Genomic DNA, 27829 nt, shown 5'->3' on the forward strand with positions numbered 1-27829 from the left:
TCGTGCTGGGTGGGGCGGGAGCCTAGGTGGAAAAGGGAAGAAGAGGAAATAAAGGGGAATCTGAGTTAGTGTGTTTGTGCAACTGGGGGCCCACTTGGTAAAGTCTTTGCAGAGTCATTTTCAGAAGTTAAAGATAAATGACCTACGTGGGATGAAAAAGGGAAGGAGGAGGGAGCTGCTGTTTACGTATGTGCGCACCTTGACACAAGGGTTTAATGAATGAACTCTATTATTTTATATATGAGGAATGTGAGGCCCAGAGGACTTAAGGAAACTTGCCCAAAATTATTATACCCAGTTATAAAGTGGTAGTGGAAAGAACATTGCTTATAGGATTAGCTAAACTGGGATCAGAATCCCAGGTCTGCCACTCTCTAAGTTCTATGAATTTGAGCAAATTACTAAACCTGATCCTGAATCTTTATTTCTTCCCTCTTACTACTTACTGAAAATCCAATAATCTTTTGGGATAAGAAACACCACCTTCATTTTACAGAGGAAGAAACCAAAGTCTTAGACTGAACTTGGCTGGGATCACACAGTCAGAAAGGATTTGGTCTGCCTGACAAATGCAATTTACATAGACGGTGCTATTTACTGCTCTGCTATATTAAATAATCTGTCTAGAGTATTTTTTAGTGAGATGATGTGTACAAATGAATGGTATGTAGTAGGTCTTTAATAAATTGTTGTTCCTCCATGATCACCCATCACCCTTGGAACTTGAGAGGTTTCCCCATTTCCCATCTTGCCTTCTCTAGAAAGCCAGGCAAAGGGCAGGAATGAGAAGCAGTAGTGATAAAGGTGGCCTTGGGGCAGGAGTTTTGGCCCTCCCCCATTAGTGTCCATCTGACGTATGAAAGTTTAAACATGCAAGATGCAATTTTCAAGCCCTGTCATCACCAGTTTCTATCCCTAATCCACCTACTGCCCCTCCCTCCATGGAAATTCTGGAGTCTCATATCTGACCAACAATAGGCTGAACTTTCTCTAGTCCAGACAGAGGCAAAGGGCCAGCCCTGGTCCTACTTAACCTGAACACAGTTCAAAAGTGTTTCCTTGCCCTGCAAGAGACATCAACTTCTCAATATTGGGTGTATAGTAGTACAATCATTGTAATAGGAATAAATATACTGCTCCTTCTTAGTTGTGTTTTTTCAGAGAACTTTCAAGCCTGACCCTCTCAAGTCACATGTAACTGCTGCTCCACTTTTTATATGGTAGCATGATTATAGGTTTTCATATATATGACTGTCAGGTACTGTTAGGAAAAGCTTCCTAGAGGAAGTGAAAAAATCTGAGACCTAAAAGACTAGCATGATCTCTAAAAGGAGAGAGAGACTGGTGATTTCAAGGAACATAAAGTAGTTCAGAGATATGATGAAATGGAGTTGTGGGGGTAGGCTGGTTAAGGTTGTCTTGGTAGAGCCTGAGCAAACTTTTAAAGACCTAGAAAATGTAGGCTTTCTCCTTGGGGCAATTGAAAAACATTTAGCAAGGAAGTGAAATGACATTTGTATCCAGCTTCCCTTCCCCACACCTTTTTAATTAGTGAAATTAATCTCTTTCCAAGAACCATATTTACATTCTCAATTTCATCCACCCATCAGAAAACTCTCCAAGAAAAAAGTTGCTTGAGGTAGGAAGAACTGGGGAGCCACTCAACAGTCTCCCACCCCAGCTCTGCCTCTAGGCAGAACCTCGCCTAGAATAGCTAAGGTTTCTATTTTGTGTGTGTGTTCCTGGAGAAGATTATTCCAAATTTTGTCGTGGGTGTGTGCCCCTCCTCTTCCCATACCAACCCAGCTACTACCACACGGTTTTACCTGCCCATCGGGGTTTTGGAAGGCAAAGAAATGAAAGGAGGAAGGTAAAGCAAGCTTAGAAGTGGGAGGAAGTGTGACTTAGACTGCTACATGTAGGAATTCGCAAGTGTTTACAGAAGACGCCTCAAAATTAAGAGGCTTATCTGTCAGCTTCCAAATCAATAACGGATGAATTTGGGCGGAAGATTCTTGGGCTGGGGGAGAAGAGCATGGTCTGATTAGAGGTGTACGTAAATTTAAGGTCCCGCTTCAGCGCTGACCGGCAATGCCTGGCAATGCCGATGAAGCAGTGCCCGTAGCCTTCTCTTCATGAAATCTCAGAATATCTCTGGAGGGTAGCGGTACCGGAGAAAAGAGGTCTGGTACGGAAGGAATCCACTTGTCGGTGATAACACGTCCACCTCGCAGCGGCAAAGCAAGAACACCGGGCGCGTTGCCGACCCGCAAGTCAGTCCTTCCTTTGACCCGGAACAGCAGCGAGAGCCGCCTCTGCGCCCAATGCCCACGTGCCGGCAACAGCGGCCACGTGGGACTCTGCGGAAACGCCTTCGCAAAGATTTGTCCCCTGCGCTGCCCAGTAGAAAGGAAGGCCCGGGAAGAGCCCTGGAGGAAACGGTACCGGCTAAAGGCCCGGCTCGCGCGAGTCTGGGACTGCTGAGGGGCGGGGCAGGAGGCGGGGCTCTGCGTCGGCCGCGGGCAGGGGGCGGAGCCGGGGGCTCAGAGAGGTGGGCTTTGGGCCGCAGTGGGGATCCGCTTCCTTGTTTCCGACACTCCTCGGCTTCCGCCTTAGAGTATAAACCCGCCCGGCCGGCCCCTGGGTCGTCATGGAGTCCACGCTGGGCGCGGGCATCGCGATGGCCGAGGCACTGCAAAACCAACTGCCTTGGTTGGAGAACGTGTGGCTCTGGGTCACCTTTCTGGGCGATCCCAAGAGCCTCTTTCTGTTCTACTTCCCCGCGGCCTACTACGCTTCCCGCCGCGTGGGCATCGCAGTGCTCTGGATCAGCCTCATCACCGAGTGGCTCAACCTCGTCTTCAAGTGGTGAGACAGCGAAGCCCTCGGCGCCCTGGCCCCCCACCCCCTAGGGCCCTGAGTCCTGGGCAAGCCCTGATCTCTCTAAGCAGGTGCCTTAAAGGCTCGGACATCCCCCGCCAACCCGCCCCACTGAACCCATAGCCTTAAGACCTCCTCTCCCCTACCCCTTGTCCCCTGACTTTTTTCCTTTGAGCATCACTGTGCATCTTGGCCTCAGACCTCAGAGTCCCCATGTTACTCATTAAACCCGTATTTCTCAAACGGGCCTGACCAGAGAAATCACCTAAGAGGCGCCTTTAGAATGCAGTACCTCATCCCACCTCAGACATACAGACTTAGAAATTTCAGGGAAAGGGTTGGGAATCTGTATTTTAAGAAGAGGCTAGGGCGGCTTAAGTAGCAAAAAGTCCTGCTTCTCAGCTCACGCTTTCATTCATCTAGTCATTCATTTATTTGACATAGTTGCTAAGAAGCATGCTTTGTGCCAGGCTTCACAATAGCTGCTAAGGTGCTGGAGAATTAAGGTGCATTTCCTGGACCGGGACCAGCAGCTTGGGAAGCCCTGGCAAACTTGCTAGAAGTGCAAGATCTCAAGCCCCAGGCCAGAGCTACTGAATCAGAATCTGCATTTTATCAAACACCTCAGGTAATTGGAGTGCCTAGTAAGACTTGAAAAGCACTGTCTCCCAGCGAACACTTGCTCCTTCCTTTTCTCCTCCGTTTACTAGTGGGCTCCTCACACAGACTTAGAAGCTGGGAATCCCAGGCAAGTGTGTGGGGCCCCCAGGGCTTATCTCTTGGTGCCACCTGTTCTCTCCGGGGTGAAGAGGGGAGCTATGACTCCCGCTGGGTGTGAGCTGCTCCTCCTCATTCACCTCATCCCCTGTTGCCTGATGCCTTGCCTGGGGGAGGGGAGTTCAGAGGAGACATTTGAACAGGCTGGAATGACTTGCTGAAAAACAAAATAGGAGTTACCCTCCCCTCCACTCTTCTCTGCAAGAGTTTCATCCCTCCTGAAAAGGAAAAAGCAACGGTCTCACCATTTCCTTTTTGCCTAATTGCCTTTGCTTTGTGCTCTCTCTCAGCTCAGAGTCTGTGTGAGCTCTGTTGGGTAGACACATTCAGTGCTCCTCCCCCACGTGACAAAGCCCTTGTTCATTTCCTAAGTGTGTTTGGAGCACCTGGTGTGTGAACCTGGTGGCAAGGAGAGGCAGCTCCCTTTCTCGTGTCCCTCCCCAGCAGCATCTTTTCTGGTCTGCCATCTTTTCTCTTTCTGGCCCCAGCAGCATAGCCTCTTCTGTGTGCTGTTTCCCAGTGTCCAGCGAAGCACCTGCCAGGCCAGGGGAACTTGAGCTTTTGGTCCTCCTTGTTCTTTCTCAGTTTCCTCTGTCCATTTCCCTTTCCCGGTTTCAAACACCGGAGACCCACCTAAAGAGTTCACATGTAGGTAATTGAGGCTGGAATTTGGGGAATAGGAAGAGGGAGAAATAGGAGCATGAGTAGGGGTCTGGGAGCAAAAGAGGCAGGTCCCAGGCTCACTAGGAGTGAGAAGAGTAGGGCTGGCCTTGCAGTGGGGTAAGAATGAAACTAATGAACATTTCTGAGTGTGCACTTGCACACATGTGCACACACATGGTCTCTTGTCTCCTCATCACTTCTTTAAAAATAGCGTGCATTCTCTTCCAAAGTTAAAAAAAAAAAAATCACTGCAAGGTAATGCACAGAATTGGACTCCCCTGCAGACTCCACCATGCAGGCCTTCCAAAAACATCTTTTTGCTCCCTGCCTGTTCCCCCGGCTGCATGTGCGTGTAATGTCATCTTGCATCTGTTCTCTTCTAGGTTTCTGTTTGGAGACAGGCCCTTTTGGTGGGTCCATGAGTCTGGGTACTACAGCCAGGCCCCAGCCCAGGTTCACCAGTTCCCCTCTTCTTGTGAAACTGGTCCAGGTGGGAAGCCCCAAACCTCCCTGTCCTGGTGTGGTTAGGGTTTGGTGAGTGTTTCAGAGTGCTTTTCAGCCGGGGTGGCCTAACCAGACACCCAGCCCCTCTGTTACTGACCCAGAGAACAAAGAGAGCCCGGGAAGACTGAGTTGAATTCTGGGAGGAGAGCACCCAGGCCAGAGTGCAGCTAACCACCCTGTTTTGAGTAGAGCCAAGAGATACAGGGCAAAGCAGAAACCTGAGTGCAGTGGGCTCAGGCAGTGGTGAAGTAGGCTGCAGGGCGGAGGGAGCCTGGACCAAGGTGGGGCAGGGCAGGGGCAGCGGTGGGGGTGAGGGGGAGGTGTGCAATGGCAACTGCATTCAGCTATCACCAGGGGCTCCTGAGTTCCACGCTCATGCTCTCACCTCAAGCTTCTGGATCCCCTGGCAGGCAGCCCTTCTGGACACTGCATGATCACAGGAGCCGCCCTCTGGCCCATCATGACGGCCATCTCTTCCCAGCTGGCCACGCGGACCCACAGGTATGCCTCGGCATTGTCTACCATCCCCCCAATCTCTGGATCCAAAAAACCCAGCAGCAGGGCAGCCTGGGAGCTGGAGTTCTGGGGGCCTTGGGGTATTTGGTCAAACCATGAAGTGCTTGAGTGCTGGGGGAAGCCGAGCTGTGTATGGACACCCCCTGAACTGTTTGCTTTTCTTTGTAGCCACTGGGTAAGGATGATACCCAGCCTGGCTTACTGCACCTTCCTATTGGCGGTCGGCCTGTCCCGGATCTTCCTCTTAGCACATTTCCCTCACCAGGTGTTGGGTGGCCTAATAACTGGTGAGCAGCTGGGGCCCCAGGGTGGGCCTGGGGGTGCCTCTGGCAGTGGGAGGACCGGTATAGGATCTTCCCTTCGTACAGTGGACCCCAAGGTGCCCTTACAGCTCAGACTATTTTGCCAAGCTGCCCTACAGCTCAGGGGGCTCATATCCCCAAACCCCTTGAAGCTGCTGTTACCCCACTTCTCTAGGTGCTGTCCTGGGCTGGCTCATGACCCCCCGCGTGCCCACGGAGCGGGAGCTAAGCTTCTATGGATTGACCTCACTGGCCCTCTTGCTGGGTGCCAGCCTCATCTATTGGACCCTCTTTACACTGGGCCTGGATCTTTCTTGGTAAGTTCTGCTTTGAAGCTTGGGCAGGCTGGGGCCTGTCCTGCTTCGCCTTTACCTAGCCTTCGTAGGTCCCTGGTTTGCTGTAGCTAAAAGGGGACACGTTCCTTTTCACAAATACAGACTCTCCCGGGGTCACAGCAGAACATGGGGGTAGACCCCAAAGGAGCTAAAAGCCATTGGTCCTCATGCTTCGAGGGGAATCTTTCCTGGCAAAGACCCTCCTCCCCATAGGTCCATCAGCCTGGCCTCCAAGTGGTGTGAGCGGCCTGAGTGGGTGCACGTGGATAGCCGGCCCTTTGCCTCCCTGAGCCGCGACTCAGGGGCCGCCCTGGGTCTGGGCATCGCCCTGCACTCTCCCTGCTATGCCCAGGTACGGCGGGCATACTTGGGACATGGCCAGAAGATAGCCTGCCTTGTGCTGGCCATGGGGCTGCTGGGCCCCCTGGACTGGCTGGGCCACCCCCCTCAGATCAGCCTTTTCTACATCTTCAATTTCCTCAAGTACACCCTGTGGCCATGCCTGGTCCTGGCCCTCGTGCCCTGGGTGGTGTACACGTTCAGTGCCCACGAAACACCACCTCTCCGCTCTTCCTGACTTCCAAGTGCCTCCTGTTCCCATTTGCATCCCCCACCCCAAAAAGCCAACACTCCGTGATCTCCACACTCCGGAAGGCAGCCCCATTCCCTTTCCAGCTCCCAGCAGGCCTTGCTCATCCTCAGTCTCCCACTGCTCCGTCATCTGGTCTTAGCCCCAGAGAAGGGCCTTCTCTCCTCCCAGAAAGGCTGGTCATCCTGCCTTCCCCCTCTGAGCTCCCAGGGAGCTAAGGCAACATCAAGACCAATGGGCTCCTGTAACACTGTGAGGGGCTCAGAACAGCCCCAATAAAGCCCTTGAACACTTCCGGATTCTTTTCTTGCCTATGCGCACATTTCCACTGATCTTGCCTGTGTGTGTCCAAGTGAGACCCTCGCCAGGCCACCTGTTCTGCACCCCCCACACCCGTTTCCACGGAGACCTTCCGCCTGGGTCCTCTCCCCAGCATCACCACCTAGGCCACAAGAGAGGTCCCATGAAATGCTATGGCTAGGTTTGGTGAAACCTCGTCTCTAACCTCTGAGGACAGAGACACTGCTCCCTCCCACCCCAGCCTCTTGTTTCCTAAATTGGCTACTCCAGGGACTGGAGAAAAGCAGAGCAGTTTTTTGGGCCAGGATGGGGAATAAGAACCTCTATTCCATTTGGAAGCCCAGAGAAGAGAGACAACAGCCCCAGAAGGCACTGCCAGAAACAAGTTTATTTACATAAGGACACACAGTGTTAACAGATTACAAAATACTTAACTGAAATCCATATCCAGGGAGACAAAGCAAGGAGTGGGTTTACATGAGAACCAGACCAGCCATGGGGAGAGGGAGGGTTAAGGGCCCGGAGCTGGGGCTCAGCAAGGGGAGGCTTGCTACACTGGGCCTAGCCCCAACCGCATCCCCCAGGAGGATCTAGAACACACTAACAATACACAAGACACAGCACACAATGAGCCAATGGTGGTGGGACTCCTGGCCCTCTCCTAGCTCCCTCAATCCTACTCAGGCCCCCATTAGGATAATAAATATGTAAACAGGTGAGGCCCTCAGGATGGGGTGGAAAGAATGTATGTGTGGTGTTGGGAGGAAGAGGGAGGAAGACTCAGCCCCCTGGGAACCGCTTCTCATCTTTGGTTTCCTACAGGCTAGACCGTATTCCCTAGAAGACTTATGAGCTCCCCAACCTCTTAAACAGAGGGCTAGGCTGGGCTCCTGGGAAAGAAAAAGGGTGCTGTTCAGTCCCTCCTGGTCTTAGCTCCCTTGGGCTAGTGACCAGCAGAGGAAGCCCAGGAGGAAGGGAAGCTATAGCTGAGGGCAGATTCCTGGGTTCCTGGGTTCTGGCCTTGCCCCTTCTAGAACCCCTACCCTCACCATCCCTGGGCTTCAGGGTCAAAGGCCCCAGGAGGGAGGTGAGCCACTGACCCTTCTCATGGCCTGCTGGATGGCTGGGGTAATGTGGTCCTGAACAGCAGTGGGTCTCTCACCAGCCTGGAGTCCCCCTGCAGGGATCACCTCCCCCTCCCCAGGCTGTGCCAGCAGAGGGCCAGGGAAGCCAAAAGAGTAAGGCAGAGAGCAGGCCTGGTTCTGCAGCTCCCCCGGTCCCGCAGAACCTAGGAGTCCTGCCCCATCCCATCTCCACTCTGACCCTCTCCAGCCCCTGGGAACGGAAAACAGGCCAGGAGAAGCATGAAGTAAAATTGCCTGGCCCACAGACCACAGGCCCACCTCTTGGGGCAGAAGCCCTCCCCTCAGTGCTGAGGCCAGGAGAAAGGGGAAAGGGGTCTATGTGGAGATGGTGAGGACGACAAAGAGGGAAAAGGGTGGGGAATTGCAGGGTGGGAGACCACCTCCCTTCCGCTCTGTCTCACACTGTAAAGCAACCTTCCCGATCTTCCCCTGAGGTTGGGAGAGGGAAGGAGGGTGAAATTAAGGCATTTCCCCCCAAGTCAACTGAAGCCAAGGCACCAAACTTACTGTTCCCTGTTCCGTCAGGGAGACCCCAAAACCAGACGGTACTATCTGGGCCCCCATGCCCACCTTAAACTGGCCCAGGCCCCAAGGAGGAAAAGGATAGCCTGCGGGAATGTGGGCATGGGACACAACACGGATGAGGGGCTGGAAAGGGCACCCCCCATACACGCCTTACAGGGGAAGCAGACTTCTAGAATGGAGACGTGGGCCACGCTGTGGGAAGTTGGGGGCGAGGCCCAAGACAGCTTGGAGGAGCAGGGGGGCAAGGCTGAGAGACCCACACGGCACACGTTGTTGAATGTGTGACTTTTTGTTTTTAATAGAAAAAATAAACAAAATCACAATGATGAAGCCCAGAGGATTGGGGGCCAGGGTGTCACAGGGCAGGCTCCTGTTCCATGGGCTCCTCTGGCGGCCTGGAGGAACAAGCACAGGGTGATTGAGGGAGGTGGGCACTGAGGTAGGGGCACCAGCTTGGCCAAGGGCAGAAGTCAGAAAGGAAGCTTACCTGGGGCTGTGCTCCCGGGCTGCAGCAGCCTGGGCCTGCTCGGCCCCCACTGACAGCAAGGCCATGGCGCTCACAGTCTCTGCCTCCTCTGTCTCACCTGCCTGAGCCTCCCGCAGGGAACGGCCTAGACCAGCGGCGAACCTCTGGACGCAGCTCCAGTGTTTGCCTGTGGACAAGGGGCAAGCAGGGGTCAGGGAGGACAGAGAGCCCCATACTACATCCCCAGCCCTGGTAGGCCTGTAAGCTTCTGCCCCCTTGGCTGGCTGAGGTCTGAGCCTCATCTCACGCACTCTGGATCTCGATGACTTTCTCTAGCGTGGCCACTGCGTTGATGTTGGGCTTTTGTTGCAAGACTGCCTCATCCAAGGGCTGCAGCTGGAAGGGGAAAGAAGAGAAGGCTCATGGTGGGGAGTGAGCCAGGGTGGATGGAGCCTAGTCCCCTAAACACCCCACATTCGGCCCCAGAGATCTCCCATGACTGGGGCAAACCTAGCTTTCTGGAGGAACCCTGGGTCAGAAAGCCCTCCCTGGCCAGCAGCTGTCTTTAGGACCCAGGAAAACCTTCCCACCTTCTTGATCAGTGTTGCTTGATCAAGAAAGGGGCCCTCCCTTACTAGCCTCTCCCTGGCCCCTCACCCCCACTGCCTCCCTGTACCCCTTACCTCTACACTGAGCAGAGCTGAGACACAGGCCTCAGAGGCATCACAGATGGCGGTCAAGTCATGGCCTCCCTCCAGGGCCAGCACCACCCGGCCCCCTGCCAGAGTCATCAGCTGCCTGGTCAAGTGGCCAAAGCCTTTAGGGATGGGTGAAGGGAGGAAGAAGAAAGAAAGAAACAAAAACAAAAAACAGGAGAAGGTAAAGAAGAAGAGAAAATAAACACAAGAGGTGGAACAAATAGCAGAAAATAAGATGGCAGATTTAAGCCCCAATACATCTCCATAATGAAATTTAATGTCAATGGACTAAATGCTCCATTAAAGATAAAACAACAGATGAGATTTTTAAAAATTCCAATTATACGTCCCAAGGAGCACCACTGAAACACAAGGGATCAACAAGCTCTATCCCTATGATCTGGGAGGAGACGTACCCTCTGCTACCCCACACCCACCTGCTTGTCCCCAAGTCCAAGACAGGCAGAGGGAGAGCGGGAGGCTCCTGCCAAGATGATTCCAAGTCTCGGACCTGCCCCCCAACCCCGCGTCCATCATCCCAGCCTCTGCAGTACCAGTTCCTTCCTGCTCTGTGTCCCCACTCAACCCCCTCCTCACTGCTCCGCAACCTCCCTCCATCCCCCAGCACTCACATCTGGCGGTGACAGAGTAGCCACCCAGTGGAGACAGGTGTCCCTCAACAGCATCAAACCCGGCAGAGACCAGGACCACATCAGGTGAGAACTCGTGGGCAATGGGCATCACCACTGTCCTGCAAAAGGAGAGGGCCCAAGCTGACCCGGGCGGGTGGCTACGCCAGGCCTCACCTCGCTCTGTTCCCCACCCAGAGACAACCCCCTCCACCCGCACCAAACTGAGTGCCTTCTGCCCCCCCGTGGCAGGGCCCAGGGGGCTCCCACCCCGCCCTTGGCCCTTCTCAGTCCCCACCTGAAGGCCGTTAGGTACTCCACGTCTCCGATGGGGGGGTCCACACCTCCCGTCCATGCCACGTTCACATTGTACCCCACGCCCGGCCCTCCGCCAACCTGGCAGCACGGTGGGGGAGGGGTTATTCTTACTGCCTGGGGATCCCAGACATCGCCCCCACCCTCAGCCCTGATTCCAGCCCTTGCTCCACTCACCGCTGCTCTGCATGGAGGGGCAATTGGCCTGTGTGGTCCTCCCACTAGGAGCCCAGACTCCCTGGGGACCCAGCACCACCACAGGTCTCCGGGGCTCCCTGCCGAGTCCTGTTCTGCCACCTCCCCAAGGGGCCCCACGTTTGAGCCCAGAAACCATACCTCTTCAGGGGCCCCCGAGCCTGGAAAGAAGTTCCCGTTGTCGTAGCGATGCAGGGAGATGTAGAGCACAGAGGGATCATTGTAAAACGCTTGCTGGGTGCCATTGCCGTGGTGAATGTCCTAGTGGGGAGGGATGGAAGCATCAGAAAAAAAAAATCCCAGGCTCTAGCCCCAAAGGTCAAAATTCCACTTGCCCCCCACCTCCACTCTATGGTGAACTTGGGGGGTGCAGCCCATCACTGGCTACAGGGCATTGTGTTCCGTTCACCATGGTATCATCCCATGCTTCTCTACCCGGGGTCCATGGGTCACTGTGCAGACACACAAAGCTGCGGGATACGTATGGTGGACCTGCCTGCGAGCCCATTCCACTCAACAATTGGGAGGAAACATTAGAGCTGGTAAGGAATTGAAAGCAGATACATTCTGATGAACCCAACGTTTCCATGAATTTCTAAGCCAGATCTGGGCTTCAAAGAGATGTCGTCTTTGCTGATGACTGCTCCTGGGTACTTTCCAGTCACCAGGAGTGGTGGGTGCCTTTCCCGCTGCCCTGAGAGGTGGGGTTTGAGAAGCGGTGCCCAGCAGCAGGAACACAAGCGTCAGGCCCAACACCCCAAACTATGTGACTTTGTGGCTATGTCACCCAACAGCTCAGGGTCTCCACTTATAGAAATGCCCATCCATACTTGTTTGTACTACTCTATGCGGCCAGGAGCAGTATTGTGTGTCCCAGCAGAGTCCGCCCCCCCACCCCACCCCTCTGCATCAAGAGTGGCTCCAGGGACGCCTGGGTGGTGCAGCCGGTTAAGTGTCCAAACTCTTAGTTTCAGCTCAGGTCATGATCTCAGGGTCGTGAGATAAAGCCCCGCATGGAGTTTCGTGCTCAGCACAGAGTCGACTTGGGTTTCTCTCTCCCTCTCCCTCCACCTGCCCTTCCCAGCAGGCATACACACTCCCTCTCTCTAAAACAAACAAATAAATCTTAAAAAAAGAAGAAGAGTGATTCTAGCAATGCTGGTAATGGTCTATACTATTCAAGGTAGAAAACCTCGGTTGCTTGAGGCTACAAGGTGGGGGCCCAGACTGACCGGGGCTAAGGCTAAAACCACTTTCGAGGGCTAAAACCACTTTCGAGTCTCTTCGTGAGGAGGGAGCCCCACGGGAATGGGAGGGCTGGGCGAATGCTCCAGCAGGAAGAGCTGTGGTAAGGCCTCAGGCCCAGCAGTGGTGCGGGCTCCTGAGGAAAAAGGGGCAGTGTCGGAGTGAGGCCCTCCTGAAGGCAGACCCCGACCCCAGCAGCCCATTGCCTACCCAGTCCACGATGAGAACCTTGCCCACGTTCAGCTTCTGCTGCAGGAGTTTGGCTGTGATGGCTACAGAGTTGAAGAAGCAGAAACCCCTGGTGGCCAGGTCGGGGGAGAAAACGGTTGGGGAGGTCAGCTGTAGCAGATGTTTGCTCCCAGAGCAAAACAGACACATCAGCTCAGCTGGGAGGGAAAAGGGAAGGGGGGAGGGCAGTGGGTCTGGCGGGGGCAGAGGGGGTACTCACATGGCTGTTGACTCTTCCGCGTGGTGTCCCGGGGGCCGGATGATGGCAAATCCATTCTGAAGAAGTGCAGACGGAGGGTCAGAGACAACAGACAGACAGGCAGGCAAGGTGGCCACAGAGAGGGTGGATACAGGAGGAAAAATAAACCAGGCAGGGAAGAGAACCCTCATGCAAGGAACACAGCTGCAGGCCACATGCACCAGCAGGCACCATCTCTGACCTCGAGATACCCCTGAGAGCATCAGATGCCCGTGCCTCCTTCCCAGTCCCCACTGGATGCCTCGCCTCCCTAGCTGGTCCAGGAGCTAGCACCTCCCCCGCCCCCGACTCCGGCATCCGATAGTTAAGGCGCCCAGGGACAGTGCCTTGCTCTAGGGAAAGGCAAAGTTGTCCCTGTCCTCCACCCCCTGAGGACCAAGCCAAGGCGGGGCTGCGGCCTTGGGCACACACTCACCTTGAGCTCTCCTGAGGCCACCTTGAAAGCCAGCTCCACCAGGCAGCCCACTGCCATGCGCACAGCACTGGAGGAGTGCATTTCATTCCACACAGTGTCACTGTCCACCTGCAGGGGCAGGAGAGCAGGCTTCAGCGTGCCCCCTGCAGGGGGAGGGCAAGAATGGGGGTGGGCACCTGGACAGTGGGCCCAGCAGCCATGGTGGGCACGAAAGGCGGGGCAAGAGCTGGGAGAGCCGCCCACCCACCCTATTAGCAGGTACTCTACTCACCCCAATGCCCCCGCAAGGCAGCACGGCGTACATCTTCTGGCTGATGGGGCCTGCATAGAAGAGGGACAGAGCTACTTGGGAAGCTGGGGCCCGCAGAGGGTGGCGAGCGCCATGCCTGAAAAAGGCGGCCAGACCCAAGCAAAAGATAGGCCTCTGTGGCCCGCACCGGCTGGAAGAGGTCTGTGCTCTATTCTGGGGAGGGGACACCTTACTTCTGGGGCAGATGGCAAGAAGAAAAAGGGGACGATCAGGGAGAAAAGCAGAGCCCTCCCCTATCACTGACCTGCCCCTTTCTACCAGCTGCAGTGCACCCCACCCGTGTGATAGTCTATGTGGACTGGAGACGCGCACCCTGGAGATGGGCAGTGCAGCAAGGGGATGGCCTGTGCCCTAGGGGGCCCACCTCCCTACCCTGACAGTTCCCTATCTCCACAGGGCGGTGGACATAGCCCGGACCCCGCCTGCCGGCTCACCGAGCAGCTTCTTGCTGTCCAGCTTCTGTCGGTTGAGGGGACTGGTCCCATAGAGCAGGGTGTGGTACTCGGAGTGCACCGTCTGGATCTCGTCCAGTGTGGCTTTGCGACCCCGGATCCGCTGCGCGGGGAGAGCAGAAGAGCCCGGTGAGGGGACACGCCGAAGGCCCCGCTCTCCCTGAGGCCCACACCCTCTCTCTGCCCCACAGCCTGGGACGCATGGAGCCACTTTCTGGCCTTCAGAGAATCCAATGGCTTTTGTGAATGTGCGCCCTGACCCCCAGGCGCCCCGGTCCAGGACCGCCCCCAGTCAGCAAAGCGGGCTGCAAGGGAAGGGACAGAAAGGTGGCTGAGGGGACAGACCCTGAGATCAGGGGTTGAACGAAGGATGAAGATGACACAGAGAGAGGCTTCGCGGACGGGGAGACACAAGGGTTTTGGCTGGGTCTGGGCTGGGGGGTGGAAGAAGGAAAGGCTCCCTTACCTCACACTTGTTAAGCAGGCCTGTCTCCTGCAGCCGCGACCAGATGCTCTGGATCCGGCCGGCGTGCTCAGGGTGCACGTGTGTGTTCCCACACATGCACTGGTGCTTCAGCATGAACGTGTCGTAGACCACACCTGGGCCGCACACACACCTGTCAGCCCAGCCAGCCGCGGCCACCCTCGGCAGGGCTCCCTGGGCTCCCCCCAGCCAGCCCTGTCCTGGGGACCTCCTCACACCCTGCCCCCCCAGCCACCCTGCCCCTCTTATCTCTGCCTGTGGTCCCCTTCACCTGTTACTGCCCCTCAAAAGCCTCCCCGCTCCTTAAGCCGCAGCCAAAACCCCCACTGGTTTTGATTTCTGCCCACCATGCTCTCAGCACTGTGCCCCCTCTGGGGCATGGCCTCCTTTTCCCCCTTCTGTCACAGCCCGTGTGTGCCATGCCCCCGACTCCCGACACCCCACTGGTGGGGTCAGACCATCACCGGGCATCTGTGCCCCCTCAGAGCCCAGTCCATTCGGGAATGGACTGAGGCCTCACTTTTGACCTCACAGAGAGGACAGGGCCCAGAGAAGGCCGGAGCCCAACTGAGACAGTAGGTTCTCGGCACCCAGGGACCCAGGGCTTATGGGATGATGGCACAAAAATCCCGTGGTCCCTCAGCCGGTCGTACAAGGCTGGGTAGCCCACACAGGCTCCTGGTACATGCGGGGAGGACCACTGGCGCGGCGGGGCTCACCTGTGGTGAAGAGGTGCTTGGCGGGCTGGTCTGGGGGGCTTTTCAGGCCGCCAGGAGCAGCAGGTGAGGACTGGGTGCGGCCCAGGGCCTGGTGGGGCACAGTGGCCAGGCTGAGGGGCGCCTGGAACACCTGAAGTGGTTGCAGCTGCTGGGCGTCGGAGAACACCTGCACAGGAGGAGAGCGGGCAGGAGATGAAAGTGAGGACAAGTGTCCTGGGGCCTCTGGGGGGGCCCCCCGTTCCAGCCCTTCTCTTCCAAACCCGCTCCCCATCTCCTCCCACCAGAGACAGGAGGCACTGCAGCCTTCACCACCGCCACCTCCCAGGAGATGGTAGGGGGGCGGGGGGACGTGATGAGTCAGCCAGAGTAGCACTGAGGTAAGAGGCAGGAGGGACGGGGGCGTGGGAGGGGGCAGGATGACTCAGGCCTGGAGGGCTCAGCGCTGTCCGCAATGAATGGAGTGCTGCTAGGTGCGGGGCAGACGGGAGTAACAGCGGGGGTGTGTGTGTACACACACACACACACACACACACGTGTGCACAGAGACCGATGCACAACTGGCCCAAAGCAGGCGGAAACACATGGGCGCTCGCAAGTACACACACATGCGCGCGTGCGCGCACGCGCACACACACACACACACACACACACACACACAGCTCAGCAGCGGGGCAGTCACAGTGGCAGCCAGGACTGGCTGGTGGACTGGGCGACTGGGCGGAGGAGGCTCTCCTGAGACCAGCACAAGCAGCGCCCCCTTCTACCACCCCCTGCCCCCTCCTCCTCCGTGTTTGCCCTCTACACAAAGCCACCGTCCCCCCACCCCCTCCCCCGCATCCTGGGCCACACAGAGCGGGGAGATGGGGATGTGGGGGACAGAGGGGCAGTGATCAAGGGCTGGGGTGGAGGGGTCACCTTTTTGTAACCAGCACTGGACTCATCCAAGTCGGGCCCCTCCTCAGGGCCACTCTCGCCCTCCTCATCCTTGACCTGGATGCAGTCCTCCTCCCCCTCTTCCTCCTCCTCTTCCTCCTCTTCCTCCTCCTCCTCCTCCAGGTCTTCCTGCGTGCTCTCACTCTCCGTGGAACCTTCCCGGGGGATGGTCAGGGCTCCCTCCCCAAGCAAGGCCTCCTGCTGCTCGGTCAGCTCCTCCTCCGTCTCCTCGGGGTGGGTGGTGGGCTGCCGTGACAGCTCCCCAGTCTTGGTGAGAATCTGGAGGAGCAGAGAGAGGGGGGACATCCGCTGGGAGGGGGCGCAGCCATGCAGCCGTGGCCCAGGATGGTCTGCCCTTCCCTGGCCTCCCCTGGCAGCTGGCCAGCCGTATGGAGCCTCTCCAGGAGGCCAGGTGATATGTTGGAGCAGATGGAGCCTGGGGGATGGCCCAGGGCATTAACCCCCTGCTCCCCTCGCTCCTTAGCTGCCAGACCAGTGCCCTGCTCTGCCCGGCCCCCAGCACCGCCCTGGCCCTTGGCCGCCCCCAGCTCACCTTGCCCAGCTGCAGCTGCTGTTGCTTCTGCTTCTCCAGGAACTGCTGGTGCTGCTGCTGCATGACGAGCTGCTGCAGGGCCTGGGGGCTCTGGGGCAGCGGGGACGACTGCGTGCGGCTCAAGGGCCGGTGCCGCGGAAGCTTGCCCACTGTCCGCATGCTGGTGGCCACACGTTCACCTGTCACCAGCGGGGACTGCCCGTGGAGTGGCACTGTGCAGCGGGAGGAGGGGAGGAACCATCACTGCCAAGGTGCCAGGCACCCCCGTCCTACCCCAGCTCTCTCCCCCTCCTAGAACGCCACCACCTACATAATCAGGAAAAACCCTGGAGGGGCCTGGGGGCACCTGGCTCCCCAACCTGAGCCCCATTCTTCCTCCTCCCCACAATGGAACGGTCCTGTAAGCTCAGAGTCACTGCCTCCAGCAAGCCTTCCTGGATTCACCACTCTCTCCCTTTGATTCCCTTATGATTGCACATATAGTCTTACGCCCTCAGTGTAGGTAAATAATAACTTGTTTCCTCCAACTGCAACAAGACCGTCCTGATAGTAGACATGGATGCCATTGGGTGGGGAAGCCTGGGGCCAGGATTGTATGTCTTTTAGGCAGAACCTCTTCTAATGCCACTAGCTGCTGAAGGTCTGAATGTCCAAAACTATGCTGTCCAGTTCTGGATGCCAGCCACTTGTAACTACTGAGCACTTGAAATGCAGCCCCTCTAAATTGAGATGGGGACTTCTGGGAGGCTCAGTCAGTTGAACATCTGATTTGGGTTCAGGTCAGGATCTCGGGGTTGTGAGATCAAGCCCCACGTTGGGCTCCCTGCTCAGCACAGAGTGTGTGTGTCCCTCTCCCTCTCCCACATACATTCTCTCTCCCTCTCTAAAATAAATAAATAAGGAACCCTGGGGAGCTCAGTCAGTTAAGCATATGCCTTGGGCTCAGGTCATGATCCCAGGGTCCTGGGATCGATCCCCCAACAGGCTCCTTGCTCAGCAGGAGCTGAGTCATTCCCCCTGCTTGTGCACGTGCTCTCTCTGACAAATAAATAAAATCTTTAAAAATAAATAAACAGGGGCGCCTCGGTGGCTCAGTGGGTTAAAGTCTCTGCCTTAGGCTCGGGTCATGGTCCTGGGATCGAGCCCTGCATCGGGCTCTCTGTTCAGCAGGAAGCCTGCTTCCCTTCCTCTCTCTCTGCCTGCTTCTCTGCCTACTTGTGATCTCTGTCAAATAAATAAATAAAATCCTTTTAAAAAATAAATAAATAATTAAAAAAAATAAAAATAAATAAACAAAATATAATCTAAAAATACATACATAAATAAGGGGCACCTGGTGGCTCAGTCAGTTAAGCATCTGCCTTGGGCTCAGGTCAGGATCCTGGGGTCCCAGGATCGAGTCCCACATCGGGTTCCCTGCTTAGTGGGGAGTCTGCTTCTCCCTGTGACCCTCCACCCATCTCATGCTTGTCCTCTCACAAATAAATAAAATCCTTTAAAAAATGACAATATTCCAGATTTACTGAGTTAAGTATGTTATTAAAGTTAATTTTAACAGTTTCTTTTCACTTTTTTTTTCTTAAGATTTTAATTTTAAGTAACTGCTACACCAAACATGGGGCTCGAACTCCCAACCGTGACCGAGATCAAGAGTCATGTGCTTTCCCAGCAGAGCCAGCCAGGTTCCCCATTTTACATATTACTACATGGCTCTAGAAAACTTGAAGTTGGGGTGCCTGGGTGGCTCAGTGGGTTAAGCCTCTGCCTTCAGCTCAGGTCATGATCTCAGGGTCCTGGGATCAAGCCCCACATTGGGCTCTCCGCTTGGCAGGGAGCCTGCTTCCTTCCTCTCTCTCTGCCTGCCTCTCTGCCTACTTGTGATCTCTGTCAAATAAATAAATAAAGTCTTAAAAAAAAAAAAAAAGAAAACTTGAAGTTTCAAGCGTGGCTCATGCTGTAGGTCTACTGGATAGCGCGGCTCGAGGACGTGAGCACGTGGCGGCTGTGGATGACCTCGAGAACAGTGCCTGGTGGGCTGTATGTACTCAGTCATGTCTGGAGGACACAGGAGAAGTCACCGATGCCCTGGAGGGCAGCTGGGACAGAGCTGGAGAGCGACCCTAGCTACTCCCTTAGGGCGGCCCTGCGGGGCCTCTGCAGCAGCCTGACACCCAGGTGCCCCCCCATGCCCCCCGCATAGCCACCCACCCCCCGCCCACTCACCAGCGATGAGGGTGCTCTGCTGCCGAGCCTGCTCCAGCAGCAGCACGTGCTGCAGTAGGGAGGCGTGACCGTGGGGGCTGCTGTCGCCCTCCAGCGCCACGCCCAGCAGGCAGCCAGGGATGGAGGATGTGCTCATGAACTTGCCCGTCAGTGCGCCACCCTGCCGCAGGGACTGGAGGGCCTGCCTCTCGGCCTCCTGCTGCGTTGACAGCTTCGGGGAGGCCTGTGGTGGGGAAGGGAGATGGAGATGAGGGAGGGGCTTATATGGCCCCAAGTCCTGCCAACCGGGATCAGCATCCCTCACCCACCCTCTGCCCACCAGAAGGCCATCTGCTCTCACTCGGGGCCTTGTGTGGACCAAAGCCCCATCTGGAAGCATCCAGGACAGCAGACCTCAACACCAGAGGGAGGAGGAGGCACACGCCCCATACTTACGGTGAGGTGCGAGTTGGTGACAGTGACTGTAGCCTGCAGCCCTAGGGAGATGTTGGGCAGAGAGGGAGACGTGTAGAGGCTGAACTGGTTGGGGGAGCTGTCCAGAGGGAGGGCCCGGTGCTGGGGGAGCATCTAGGGAGCAGTTGGGAGAGACAGGCATGAGAGCCAGCAAAGGAGGGCTTTCTGGGGCCAAGGGCTCTGAATGGTGCCTCGCTCTCCCTGCTCCCCACACCAAGCCCCACCTGGGGGTACTGAGAGATCACAGTCCTCCAGAGGCCCATGGGACAAGCCCACCTAAAAGCAACAGGTCCCTCTAGCCTGTCCACATGGGCAGGGAGGTCCCTGCTGGATACTCTCAGCGAGACAGACAGGAAGGAGCTGCCTTTCTTCTTCCAAGGGAAATGGAGCAGGTTGGCCCACCCGCCCAGCCCTCAGCAGGCCTGTACCTCGGTGGGGATGTTGGGGACTGAGCCAGTAAAGCCATTCTCAGCAATGGTGCTGTGGGAGCTGTTGGGAGAGCTGGGGCCGGAGCCTGGCGCACTGTTACACACGGACGACACTATGGGAGAACTGGCTGTCACCGGGACATGCTCAGAGTCACCTTCCCTGCCCCCCCACTCCCAGGACCTCAGAACAGGAATGAGACAGAAGTCCTTACCCCCAGGCCCAGTGCCGGTGATCTCAACAGCTCTCTTCTTAAAGGTGCTAATGACTGTTCCGTCCTTGCGTCGCAAGAGGGGACTACTTCTCCGCTCAGCCACCTTCTGCTTTAGCCTCGAACGCACTTTCAAGTTGGGTTCAGAGGCTGGGGAGAATGGAGCCAAGGCTCAGATGCACCCACACGAATAGGTACACACCCACCTCCAAGGAGCCATATTCTAGAAAGCCAGGCTGGCCACCACACACCTGTTTTGCGGAGGGGGAAGTCATCGCGGCTGTCATAGGGCCCAAGCAAAGGCAGTTTGTAGGAGGGAGGCGTCCCAGGGGGGCCACTCTGGGGAGGGGAACTCTGGTCCAAAGAAGCATGGTGGGCTCCCCTGGGGGATGTGAGGTGGAATAGAAACAGACCTAGGTTACTACCCAGCCAATGGGGCCTCCCACCCAGCAAGCACCGTTAGGAAATGCCCAGCACATCAAGGGATAAGAAATGGATCCTGGGGAGGGAAGAAAGGAAAAAAGCCAGGGGTGGGAGTTTCATCCCCTAAGAAAGACTGCAGGGCCCGACTGTGGGTTCCGGCCAGGAGACCCCCTGCCATCCTGCAGCCAGGCAAGCTCCTGAGCAGGGCAGCTCTGTGTCCCACGCCTGCCAAGGGCCATTACCAGCATTTGGGATGCTGTGGGAGGGAATGGTTGAGGCCGCCTGGCGTGGGCTCCTTTGACTTCGACAGGAGGAATTCCTGGAGCCTCAGCTTCACCTCAGTGCTGGCGATGGCACCTGCAGGACAGGGCACAGCTGACCCGGGTGCTCGGCGCCCAGACCCCTGGGCTGGGGGACGGTGCGGGAGGCCCCAGGCCTTACTCTCTTTGCTCTTCTCCTTGTTCCGCAGGATGAGCAGCTGCTGCTCCAGCCGCTGCTTCTCCAGCTCTTCCTGCCGCTGCTGCTCCCGCTGCCGCTGCTGCTCCAGCTCCTGTTGCCTCTTGGCCGCCAGCATCTCCTGCTGCTGCTGCAGGGGTGCGGTGGGGGGGAGGGGAGAGGGACAGGACGGACCCAGGGTGAGCCAGGTCCGGGCGGGGGTCGGAGGTCTGGGCAGCCCCCCCGCGCCCCCCTCGCTCACCTTGAGGTGCTTCTGCAGCTGGACCTCATGCTGCCGTGTCAGGTGGTCATGCTGTTTCTGGAACTCGGCGAACAGGAGCTGCTTCTGCAGCTGCTGCTGCTGCTTGAGCGCCAGAAGCTCCTGCTGCAGCTGCTGCTCCCTCAGTGCGGGGTCGACAGGGCCTGCCAGAGCCCCCCGCAGCTCCGCGGGGCTGGGGCTGCCTCCCCCACCCCCCATGGAGCTGGGCATGGCTCCGGGCAGCACCGGCTTCACCTCCACTGTGGGGACAAGAGATGGGCGTCAGGGAGCCCAATGGCAACACCGTGACACCTGGGCAGCCATGTTGGGGCCCCAGAAAGCCACCAGCCAGGACTGCCAGATCCAGGAGGGTAAGTTCTGGGAGGGGGACAGGAAAACCCCTCTGCTCCGCAGAACCACGTTCTGTCTTAGCTGAAGTCAAAGACATGAACTTCAATAAGAAAACGTGCACAAGGGGCACCTGGGTGGCTCAGTGGGTTAAGCCTCTGCCGTCAGCTCAGGTCATGATCTCAGGGTCCTGGGATCGAGCCCTACATCAGGCTCTCTGCTCAGCAGGGAGCCTGCTTCCCCCTCTCTCTCTGCCTGCCTCTCTGCCTACTTGTGATCTCTGTCTGTCAAATAAATAAATAAAATCTTATAAAAAAAGAAAAGAAAAGAAAACATGACAAGCCGGGACACCAGGGTGGCTCCATCGGTTAATAAGCGTCCACCTCTTGGTTTTGGCTCAAATCAGGATCTCAGGATCCTGAAATTGAGCCCCACAATGGGCTCTGCACTTGGCGGGGGGGGGGGGGGGATTCTGCTTCTCCCTCTCTCCCTCTCCCACTTTAAGCTCACTCTCTCTCTAAAATAAACCATTCAATCTTTGAAACAAAAAGAAAAGAAAAAAAAATATGCTTAAGCATGAAGCACAGTCTCTGGGAGACTGAGTCCTCAACCTGTGATACTGTCATTGACGGTTAACGCCAGTGGGCATTTTATAGGAACTCCTTTACGGAAGAGGAAACTGAGCTTTAGGAAAGTTGAAGTACATGACCAAAGACACACGGCCAGGTGACCGACGAACTGAATGTGAATCCAAACCCTGTGCTTGCACCCACTGTCCTTCCCAGGCCTCCTCCCCACCTTTCAGCATCACACATTCCCTGCCAAGAAGCCTATACTGGAAGAGAAACTGAAGCCGAGGATGGTTCTAGAACTCAGGGGGCTGGGAGCCAGGGCTCTTAGTAAACCCAGGAGAGACCTGTGGGGACCTTCTGGACACCCCTACTCTTGCCTCCCCCCTTCTCTCTGTCCCACACCCAGATGGGGCAGATGGGGCCCAAAGGAGAGGCTATGAGACTGGGGGTGGGGGGTTGGAGCAGGAAGCCTCAGGGAAAGGGGGTGCAGGGCTGCACCAAACCGGGGACAGGAGGGGGCTGGGAGTCAGACTCTGCTTCCTTTGCTGGATTATCTCCTTTCAACAGTTTTATTGTAATTACCCTGAAAATGCCGCTATATATAGAGTGAGCCAAACAGCAGCTGTGCCTGGGGGGAGGGGGAATGAGAGAATGGGCGGGTGGTGCAGGGAGGAGGTAGGAGGAGGAGACAGGAAAGGAAAGGGAATCAGACAGGAAGAAGGGTAACAGCATGGGGTGGGGTGGGGTGGGGTGGGGGGACGGAGGCTGGAGCTCAGGCAGAGATCTCAGAACTCCAGTCTCAGGGAGAACCAGCAGGGAAGGGAAAGAGGGAGAGGGGCCAGCTAGGTCCCAAGACCTTAGGTCCAGGCCCCCATGTGGACAATGGATCCCTGGGCAAATGTTCCAAGGGGCTCATGGGAAGCATGGGTCTCGACTTCATCCGCACTGTCCTGTGGTCACTCAATGTCACTCCCCACCCCTGCCCTGCGGTTGCCAGGGCAACTGGGCAAACACCACACCAGCAGGGAGCCCTAAGCCCAACCCGAACTCCACAGAGCCTCTGGCAGGAAGGGGAAGACAGGCTACCCACTGCCTGGAAAGGAGGAAGTTAGAAAGGCAGGGCCAACCCACCTTGTTTCTCTTCCATTTCTTTCTCCAAAGAAAGCCCTCACTTTTCTCACTCCAGCCCAGGGAGGCCACAGGGAGCTGGGAAGACCTTCCTGTGGCAAGGCAGCCCACTCCAGCCTGGGCCTGGAGAAGGAAGGACCCCAACATGCTGGCGGCTACCAGTGTGCTTCCTGCCCTCGTGAGCAGACCTCTCTGCCCAGGCTCCCATCCCTTATCTTCACTGGGAGTGGACAGGGAGTTGGGAGGGGACAGAGGGCTGAGCTAAGAGAGGCTTCCATACCCTGCACAGTCTGTGGGTTTGGATCTCTCCAGTGACACTGAATGAGTATCACCCAGGCAGGGACCAGGCCTGCTGAAGGTTTGGGCCCTGCTACGACCCTCATGCCTGAACACGGCCTCTGGGACCGGCTGGGGGAAGGTAAAGCCTGAGCAGAATAGCTCGGTCCCCGCCCGCCTGTTCTCCGCCCAGCACTGCTAGGCACGTTCCTCTGTGGTTTGCCCGCCAGCCACACTGACGACTCTGTGGCCACGAGGCCTGAGCCACATCTGCAGGAGTGGCCAGATGTGGCCAGGAGGGCAGGGCTACATACAAAGACACACACTCACTCACTCACTTTCCCTCCCAGCCCCCGTTCTCCCCCAGCACCAGGAGGAAGGGCCCTTGGAAAGGCCCTGCAACGGGGCTTTCCTGGAGGTGGCCAACCCCATCCAGTGTGCAAAGCAGGGTGACAGCAAGGACCCAGCAGACAGCTTCTGGTCTCCCCAGCCCTGGAAATGCTCAGTAAAGCCCCAAGCTGGCTGGAGAGTTATCTATTCCTCGGCATGGCTTGGCCCGTGGCACTCGGACCGCTCAGCCAAGAGAAGGACAGGCTTCAACCTGCTGCTCCCAGCAGGCCTGGGGCTGTAGGAGCTGGACGCTTGCCAGCCTGCTGCCTGCCTGGGGAAGGGCAGGGGTCCAAGCGCTCCTGGCTCCCAACAGATAACCCGGCTCGGGATGCAACTGCCGCCAACAGGGCTGGCTTCCCTTGCAGGAGCCCCGCGGAGAGGGCACGGGCTCGGGCTCGGGGACCCTCCCCCCGGGGTGGCAGGGAGAGTAGGCCCCATCTGTAGTGGGAGCCACAGCCCCATGGCTCTGCAGATAGCAGGACAGGCCGTGGGCTCTACCACACCAGCCTCGTTCCCATGCAAGTAGGAAGCACAGCCGATGAGGGAATATGAGTCCACAGGTGCTGTGGTGGCCCGGACAGAACACAGCAGCCCAAGGCCTACCCGCTCAGCCCAGCTCTAATGGATGACGGCTGAGCGGCTGGAGTCCAGGAAAAGGTGCGGGGGAGGCACAGAGCCTCTTGAATGAAGGCTGCTGGACACAAAACCTGCAGCCTGGCTGGCCTTGCACCCCCTAGAGGATCTGTGCCCTCTGCCAGCGGGGCATGAGCCGAGCAGATGGCCATGGTTACAATTAGAACCAAGCACCTGGAAGGTGAAATGGGTGTGTGAAGACAGGAGGAGGCTCTCGACCGCCTCCTGGTGGACCAAGACAGTGGGAGGACTTCCGACGACAGAAGAAAGCAGGCTGAGGGGCACTGCTCCCTAAGAGGAAAGGCCAGGAATTCCAGCTAGCAAAGAGATCCCTGAAAGGCCAGGAGAGGGGTCAGTAAGAGGGTAAGGCCCCGGGGCCCCCATGCCTCCCTCAGACAGAGAGATGTAGAGAATACAGAGGAAGTCAGATGGCCAACACAGTCACCTCCTAGAGAGGGAAAATGCAACAAGGGTCCAGGTCTACCCTCCTCCAGACTCTGCTCCTGCGGGACTCTGACCCTTCCTCTTGGGAGCAGCAGCCTTAGGAGAATGTTATCATCTTATCCTTCGGCCTTCTGCAAGACTGACTCACACTGCCTCCGCGGAGAAGCCCCAGCCTAGGTAGATGAGTGGGCAGGGCAGTGTATTTCTGGAGTGGCCTCACGAAAACCAGGCTCTGCCCAAGAGGGGCTGCCCTGCCCAGTCTCGTGGGACCACCTGGGCGGTGCCAAAACCTTAGTGAGGATGCTTGCCCCACCCCCACTTCTCCGCGAGCCCCACCAGCCAAAGGCGGGCTCCCGCCGCAGAGTCTTTAGGCAGCATGCCCAGGGATAGATAGGCTGGCTCCTAGGTAGAGACAAGGCAGGTGCTGGCAGGACAACCTCTGGGACGCGCACCAGCACAGCCTTAGACTAAAAAGAGTGTCCAGACAAAGGGACGCAGCCCCCAAGCAGGCAGGAGCTCTGGGATGTAAGCAGCAGGTTTTAGCAACAGCTTTAGGAATAAGAGTTCAAAATAAAAAACACATCTGGCTGCCGGAGGGCAAAGCCAAGCCTTCCCCCTGCTCGGAACATACCTATAAGCCATGCCCCAGCTCTGAGCCCTCAAGTGGAGAAATCACCAGTTCCAGAATCCCTGTGACCCAAACCCTGGCAACAGGGAAACCGGTGCCTTCTGACCCACCCCTGGAGAAGCCAGAGATGAAAGGGCAAGCCCAGTGTGTAGACCTGCCCCACAGGCCAAAACAGCTTACCGCTTAGCTCTTTAAAGACCCTGCTCCCTGGAGCCCACCACAAAGGGCTAGGGCAGAAGGAAGGGACCCAGGGTACGCGGAGTAAGAGCCAGGGGTGCACTGAGCTATTTGGAAAGTCTACACAGGACAAAAAAAAAAAAAAAAAAAACGAGGCCTCTGCAGGTAAGACCTGGGTCAAAGGAACTACCCTGCTGAAAAGGGGAAAGGATGAAAAAGGCCTTTGCAATCACCTGCCTCGGGCCCCTCTATGCACAGATGAAGAAACCAAACCTCTTGGGCCACTGTGCAGAAGATCCCGGCTATGCAGTGGGGACTCACACCCTCTGAACACTTATCTAAGAGCCTGACTCCACCACAGGGCAACTCAAGCCCTCTGCACCAGCCCGCCTATGGAACCAGGCCCTCTGGAGAGCAGCACGCTGCCAGCCCACCCGGAAGGCAGCGCCTTCCCCTGGCACCTGAGCCTCGAGGAGCTCCCTCCACAGGCTGGGCGGTCCCCAGCTTCCTTCAATGTCCAAGGCCCTCATTCTGTCCCTCTGGAGAATGGGAAAAGGAACTCTTCCCTTCCTTGGCCTTGAGGGATCTTGGAAGGAGGCAGGGAACAGCATCTCTCACTCCTCCCCGTGACGCTGATGACCCCTCCCCACCAAGGACGGTTTCCCATGATCTATTTCTGGGCTCTTACGTGACTAGGGAGCCCAATTTAGGCTCAACAGGTTCTACCACAATTCAGACAGTATTTCCCCATGCGCAAGCTGGGGAGGACTCTCACCTAGCAATTTTCGCAGTTCCTCACGTAACGCAAGCTCACACACACCACGTGATAGTTAAGAGCCACGGCCCTGGAGTAAGAAAACGCCCAGGTACAGGTCAGACTGCGCCACTTCCTAGCGCAAGGCCCTGAGCCCCTCTCTGTGCTCCAGGCAGGCATCTGTGAAACAGGAGTAAGACCAGTACCTTCCTCCCAGAGCTCTTAGGCTCAGGAAAGGACTCCCAGGAGAGCCTGGCCCCAGGCCCAGGAAGATCTCAGGGGTAGCTGGTCAGGGCGATTACTAATGGTTCCTGCTATCTGTGTGTGTCCCAGACCCCTCTGGCAGTCTGGACCACTTCTCAGAATGTTTTTCAAGTTCAGGAAAGAAAATATGTAGAACTCAGGGCACCTGGGGGGCTCAGTTGGTTGGGCATCTGCCTTCAGCTAGGGTCATGAACTCCGGCTCCTGGGATCAAGCCCCCACATCGGGCTCCCTGCTCAGCGGTGAGTTTGCTTGACCCTTTCCCGCTCCCTCTGCCCCTCCTCCCACTTGTATGCCCCCCCCCAAAATAAATAAAATCTTAAAAAAAAAAAAATACTTAGAACTACTCCAAGCCAGAGGGAGGCCTTAGCTCTCTGGTTTCAGATCACTCCAAGGTCGCTCTGTGGTCCTGATCAAAGCCCGGCCTGCGCGCCCCACACAACACACCCTGGGGTGGCCAGCAGCTAGATCCCTGCGCTCTAGCAGGGATCTCTGGGAACAGCCTCCTGCTGACCACAGCATATTCAGGCTGTCTGTCCTGCCTCGCTACGTCCCAGAAGGGCTGCCCTGTCCTCTGTAGCACAGCCCACAGGCCTCGGTCTCCCTCGGGTTCCTCATAAGCATTACTTAGCACAGATGCGCACAAGTGTGGCTCCCTGCTCTCAGGGCCCCAACCCCAAGCAGTCAGAAAGTCTTCTCTGGTCTCCTGCCTCCCTGTGCCAGCTCACTCTCCAGTACCATCCCACATCTTCCTGGGCCCCTCTTCCTGAAAGGCAGAAGCAAAGTGCAATCGACTTCAGAGGCTCTTAGAACGTCTGAGCGGGAAGGGCCTGCTGATGAGCAACTCAGCTTCCCAAACCAACAGAGGCCAGGGGGCCGCAATGAAAGAGGTTTGTCCCTGGGGCGCCTGGGTGGCTCAGTGGGTTAAAGCCTCTGCCCTTGGTTCAGGTCATGATCCCAGGGTCCTGGGATGGAGCCCCACATCGGGCTCTCTGCTCGGTAGGGAGCCTGCTTCCGATTCTCTCTCTGCCTGCCTCTCTGCCTACTTGTGATCTCTCTCAGTCAAATAAGTAAATAAAATCTTAAAAAAAAAAAGAAAGAAAGAAAGAAAGAAAGAGGTTTGTCCACATCATCTGGAAAGGAGGCAGAGTAAGACTTAGGGCTTCCACAGGGTCTTCTCTCTAATAGCCTCCCAATAAAAAACAACAACAAGAAAAACAAACAAACAAACAGAAAAATCACCAGGAGAAACCATGATGGCTGCTCCGGCATTTAATGAGAGATGAAGAGAGGAGCCAAACTCTGCATTAAGGATGCAGGGATCTAGAGAGAGCATCCATTAGGCCCCCA

General features: G+C 56.7%; 2 protein-coding genes across 14 annotated transcripts in view; one reads left to right on the forward strand and one right to left on the reverse strand.

Moving 5' to 3' along the window:
- Positions 1 to 2362: 2362 nt before the first annotated feature.
- Positions 2363 to 6863, forward strand: G6PC3 (glucose-6-phosphatase catalytic subunit 3). 3 transcript variants are annotated; one of them, XM_032323006.1, is made up of 7 exons: positions 2363 to 2441; positions 2617 to 2868; positions 4704 to 4810; positions 5235 to 5325; positions 5509 to 5627; positions 5818 to 5959; positions 6191 to 6863. In XM_032323006.1, the coding sequence occupies exons 2-7, from the start codon at positions 2651 to 2653 to the stop codon at positions 6552 to 6554; spliced, it is 1041 nt and encodes a 346-aa protein (XP_032178897.1). In that variant the 5' UTR covers positions 2363 to 2441; positions 2617 to 2650; the 3' UTR covers positions 6555 to 6863. The 3 variants fall into 3 exon arrangements, with proteins under 3 accessions (XP_032178897.1, XP_032178899.1, XP_032178896.1); XM_032323005.1 differs by lacking the exon at positions 2363 to 2441 and having other exon boundaries at positions 2476 to 2868; XM_032323008.1 differs by lacking the exons at positions 2363 to 2441; positions 5509 to 5627 and having other exon boundaries at positions 2465 to 2868; positions 6191 to 6220.
- Positions 6864 to 8809: 1946 nt separating this feature from the next.
- Positions 8810 to 27829, reverse strand: part of HDAC5 (histone deacetylase 5) — a 36640-nt gene continuing 17620 nt past the window's right edge. For 5 of the 11 annotated variants that reach the window (XM_032322999.1, XM_032322995.1, XM_032322992.1 and 2 more), the window contains 24 exons: positions 20871 to 21127; positions 20615 to 20759; positions 20416 to 20530; positions 20002 to 20132; positions 19754 to 19900; positions 19542 to 19654; positions 19096 to 19227; positions 18661 to 18883; positions 16438 to 16649; positions 15867 to 16163; positions 14952 to 15120; positions 14215 to 14348; positions 13731 to 13851; positions 13258 to 13307; positions 12987 to 13094; positions 12533 to 12588; positions 12295 to 12382; positions 10981 to 11100; positions 10628 to 10725; positions 10333 to 10451; positions 9686 to 9819; positions 9314 to 9398; positions 9024 to 9189; positions 8810 to 8931 (listed from right to left, as the gene is read on the reverse strand). In XM_032322999.1, coding sequence (XP_032178890.1) covers positions 8892 to 8931; positions 9024 to 9189; positions 9314 to 9398; positions 9686 to 9819; positions 10333 to 10451; positions 10628 to 10725; positions 10981 to 11100; positions 12295 to 12382; positions 12533 to 12588; positions 12987 to 13094; positions 13258 to 13307; positions 13731 to 13851; positions 14215 to 14348; positions 14952 to 15120; positions 15867 to 16163; positions 16438 to 16649; positions 18661 to 18883; positions 19096 to 19227; positions 19542 to 19654; positions 19754 to 19900; positions 20002 to 20132; positions 20416 to 20530; positions 20615 to 20759; positions 20871 to 21127 — 3260 coding nt within the window. In that variant the 3' untranslated portion in view covers positions 8810 to 8891. Of the gene's footprint in view, positions 8932 to 9019; positions 9190 to 9313; positions 9399 to 9685; positions 9820 to 10332; positions 10452 to 10627; positions 10726 to 10980; positions 11101 to 12294; positions 12383 to 12532; positions 12589 to 12986; positions 13095 to 13257; positions 13308 to 13730; positions 13852 to 14214; positions 14349 to 14951; positions 15121 to 15866; positions 16164 to 16437; positions 16650 to 18660; positions 18884 to 19095; positions 19228 to 19541; positions 19655 to 19753; positions 19901 to 20001; positions 20133 to 20415; positions 20531 to 20614; positions 20760 to 20870; positions 21128 to 26238; positions 26309 to 27829 lie in introns of those variants that run through there. The other 6 variants (XM_032322997.1, XM_032322994.1, XM_032323001.1 and 3 more) reach the window with 5 other exon arrangements.

Source organism: Mustela erminea, chromosome 18, assembly GCF_009829155.1.
Source record: "Mustela erminea isolate mMusErm1 chromosome 18, mMusErm1.Pri, whole genome shotgun sequence".
Lineage (NCBI taxonomy): Eukaryota > Metazoa > Chordata > Mammalia > Carnivora > Mustelidae > Mustela > Mustela erminea.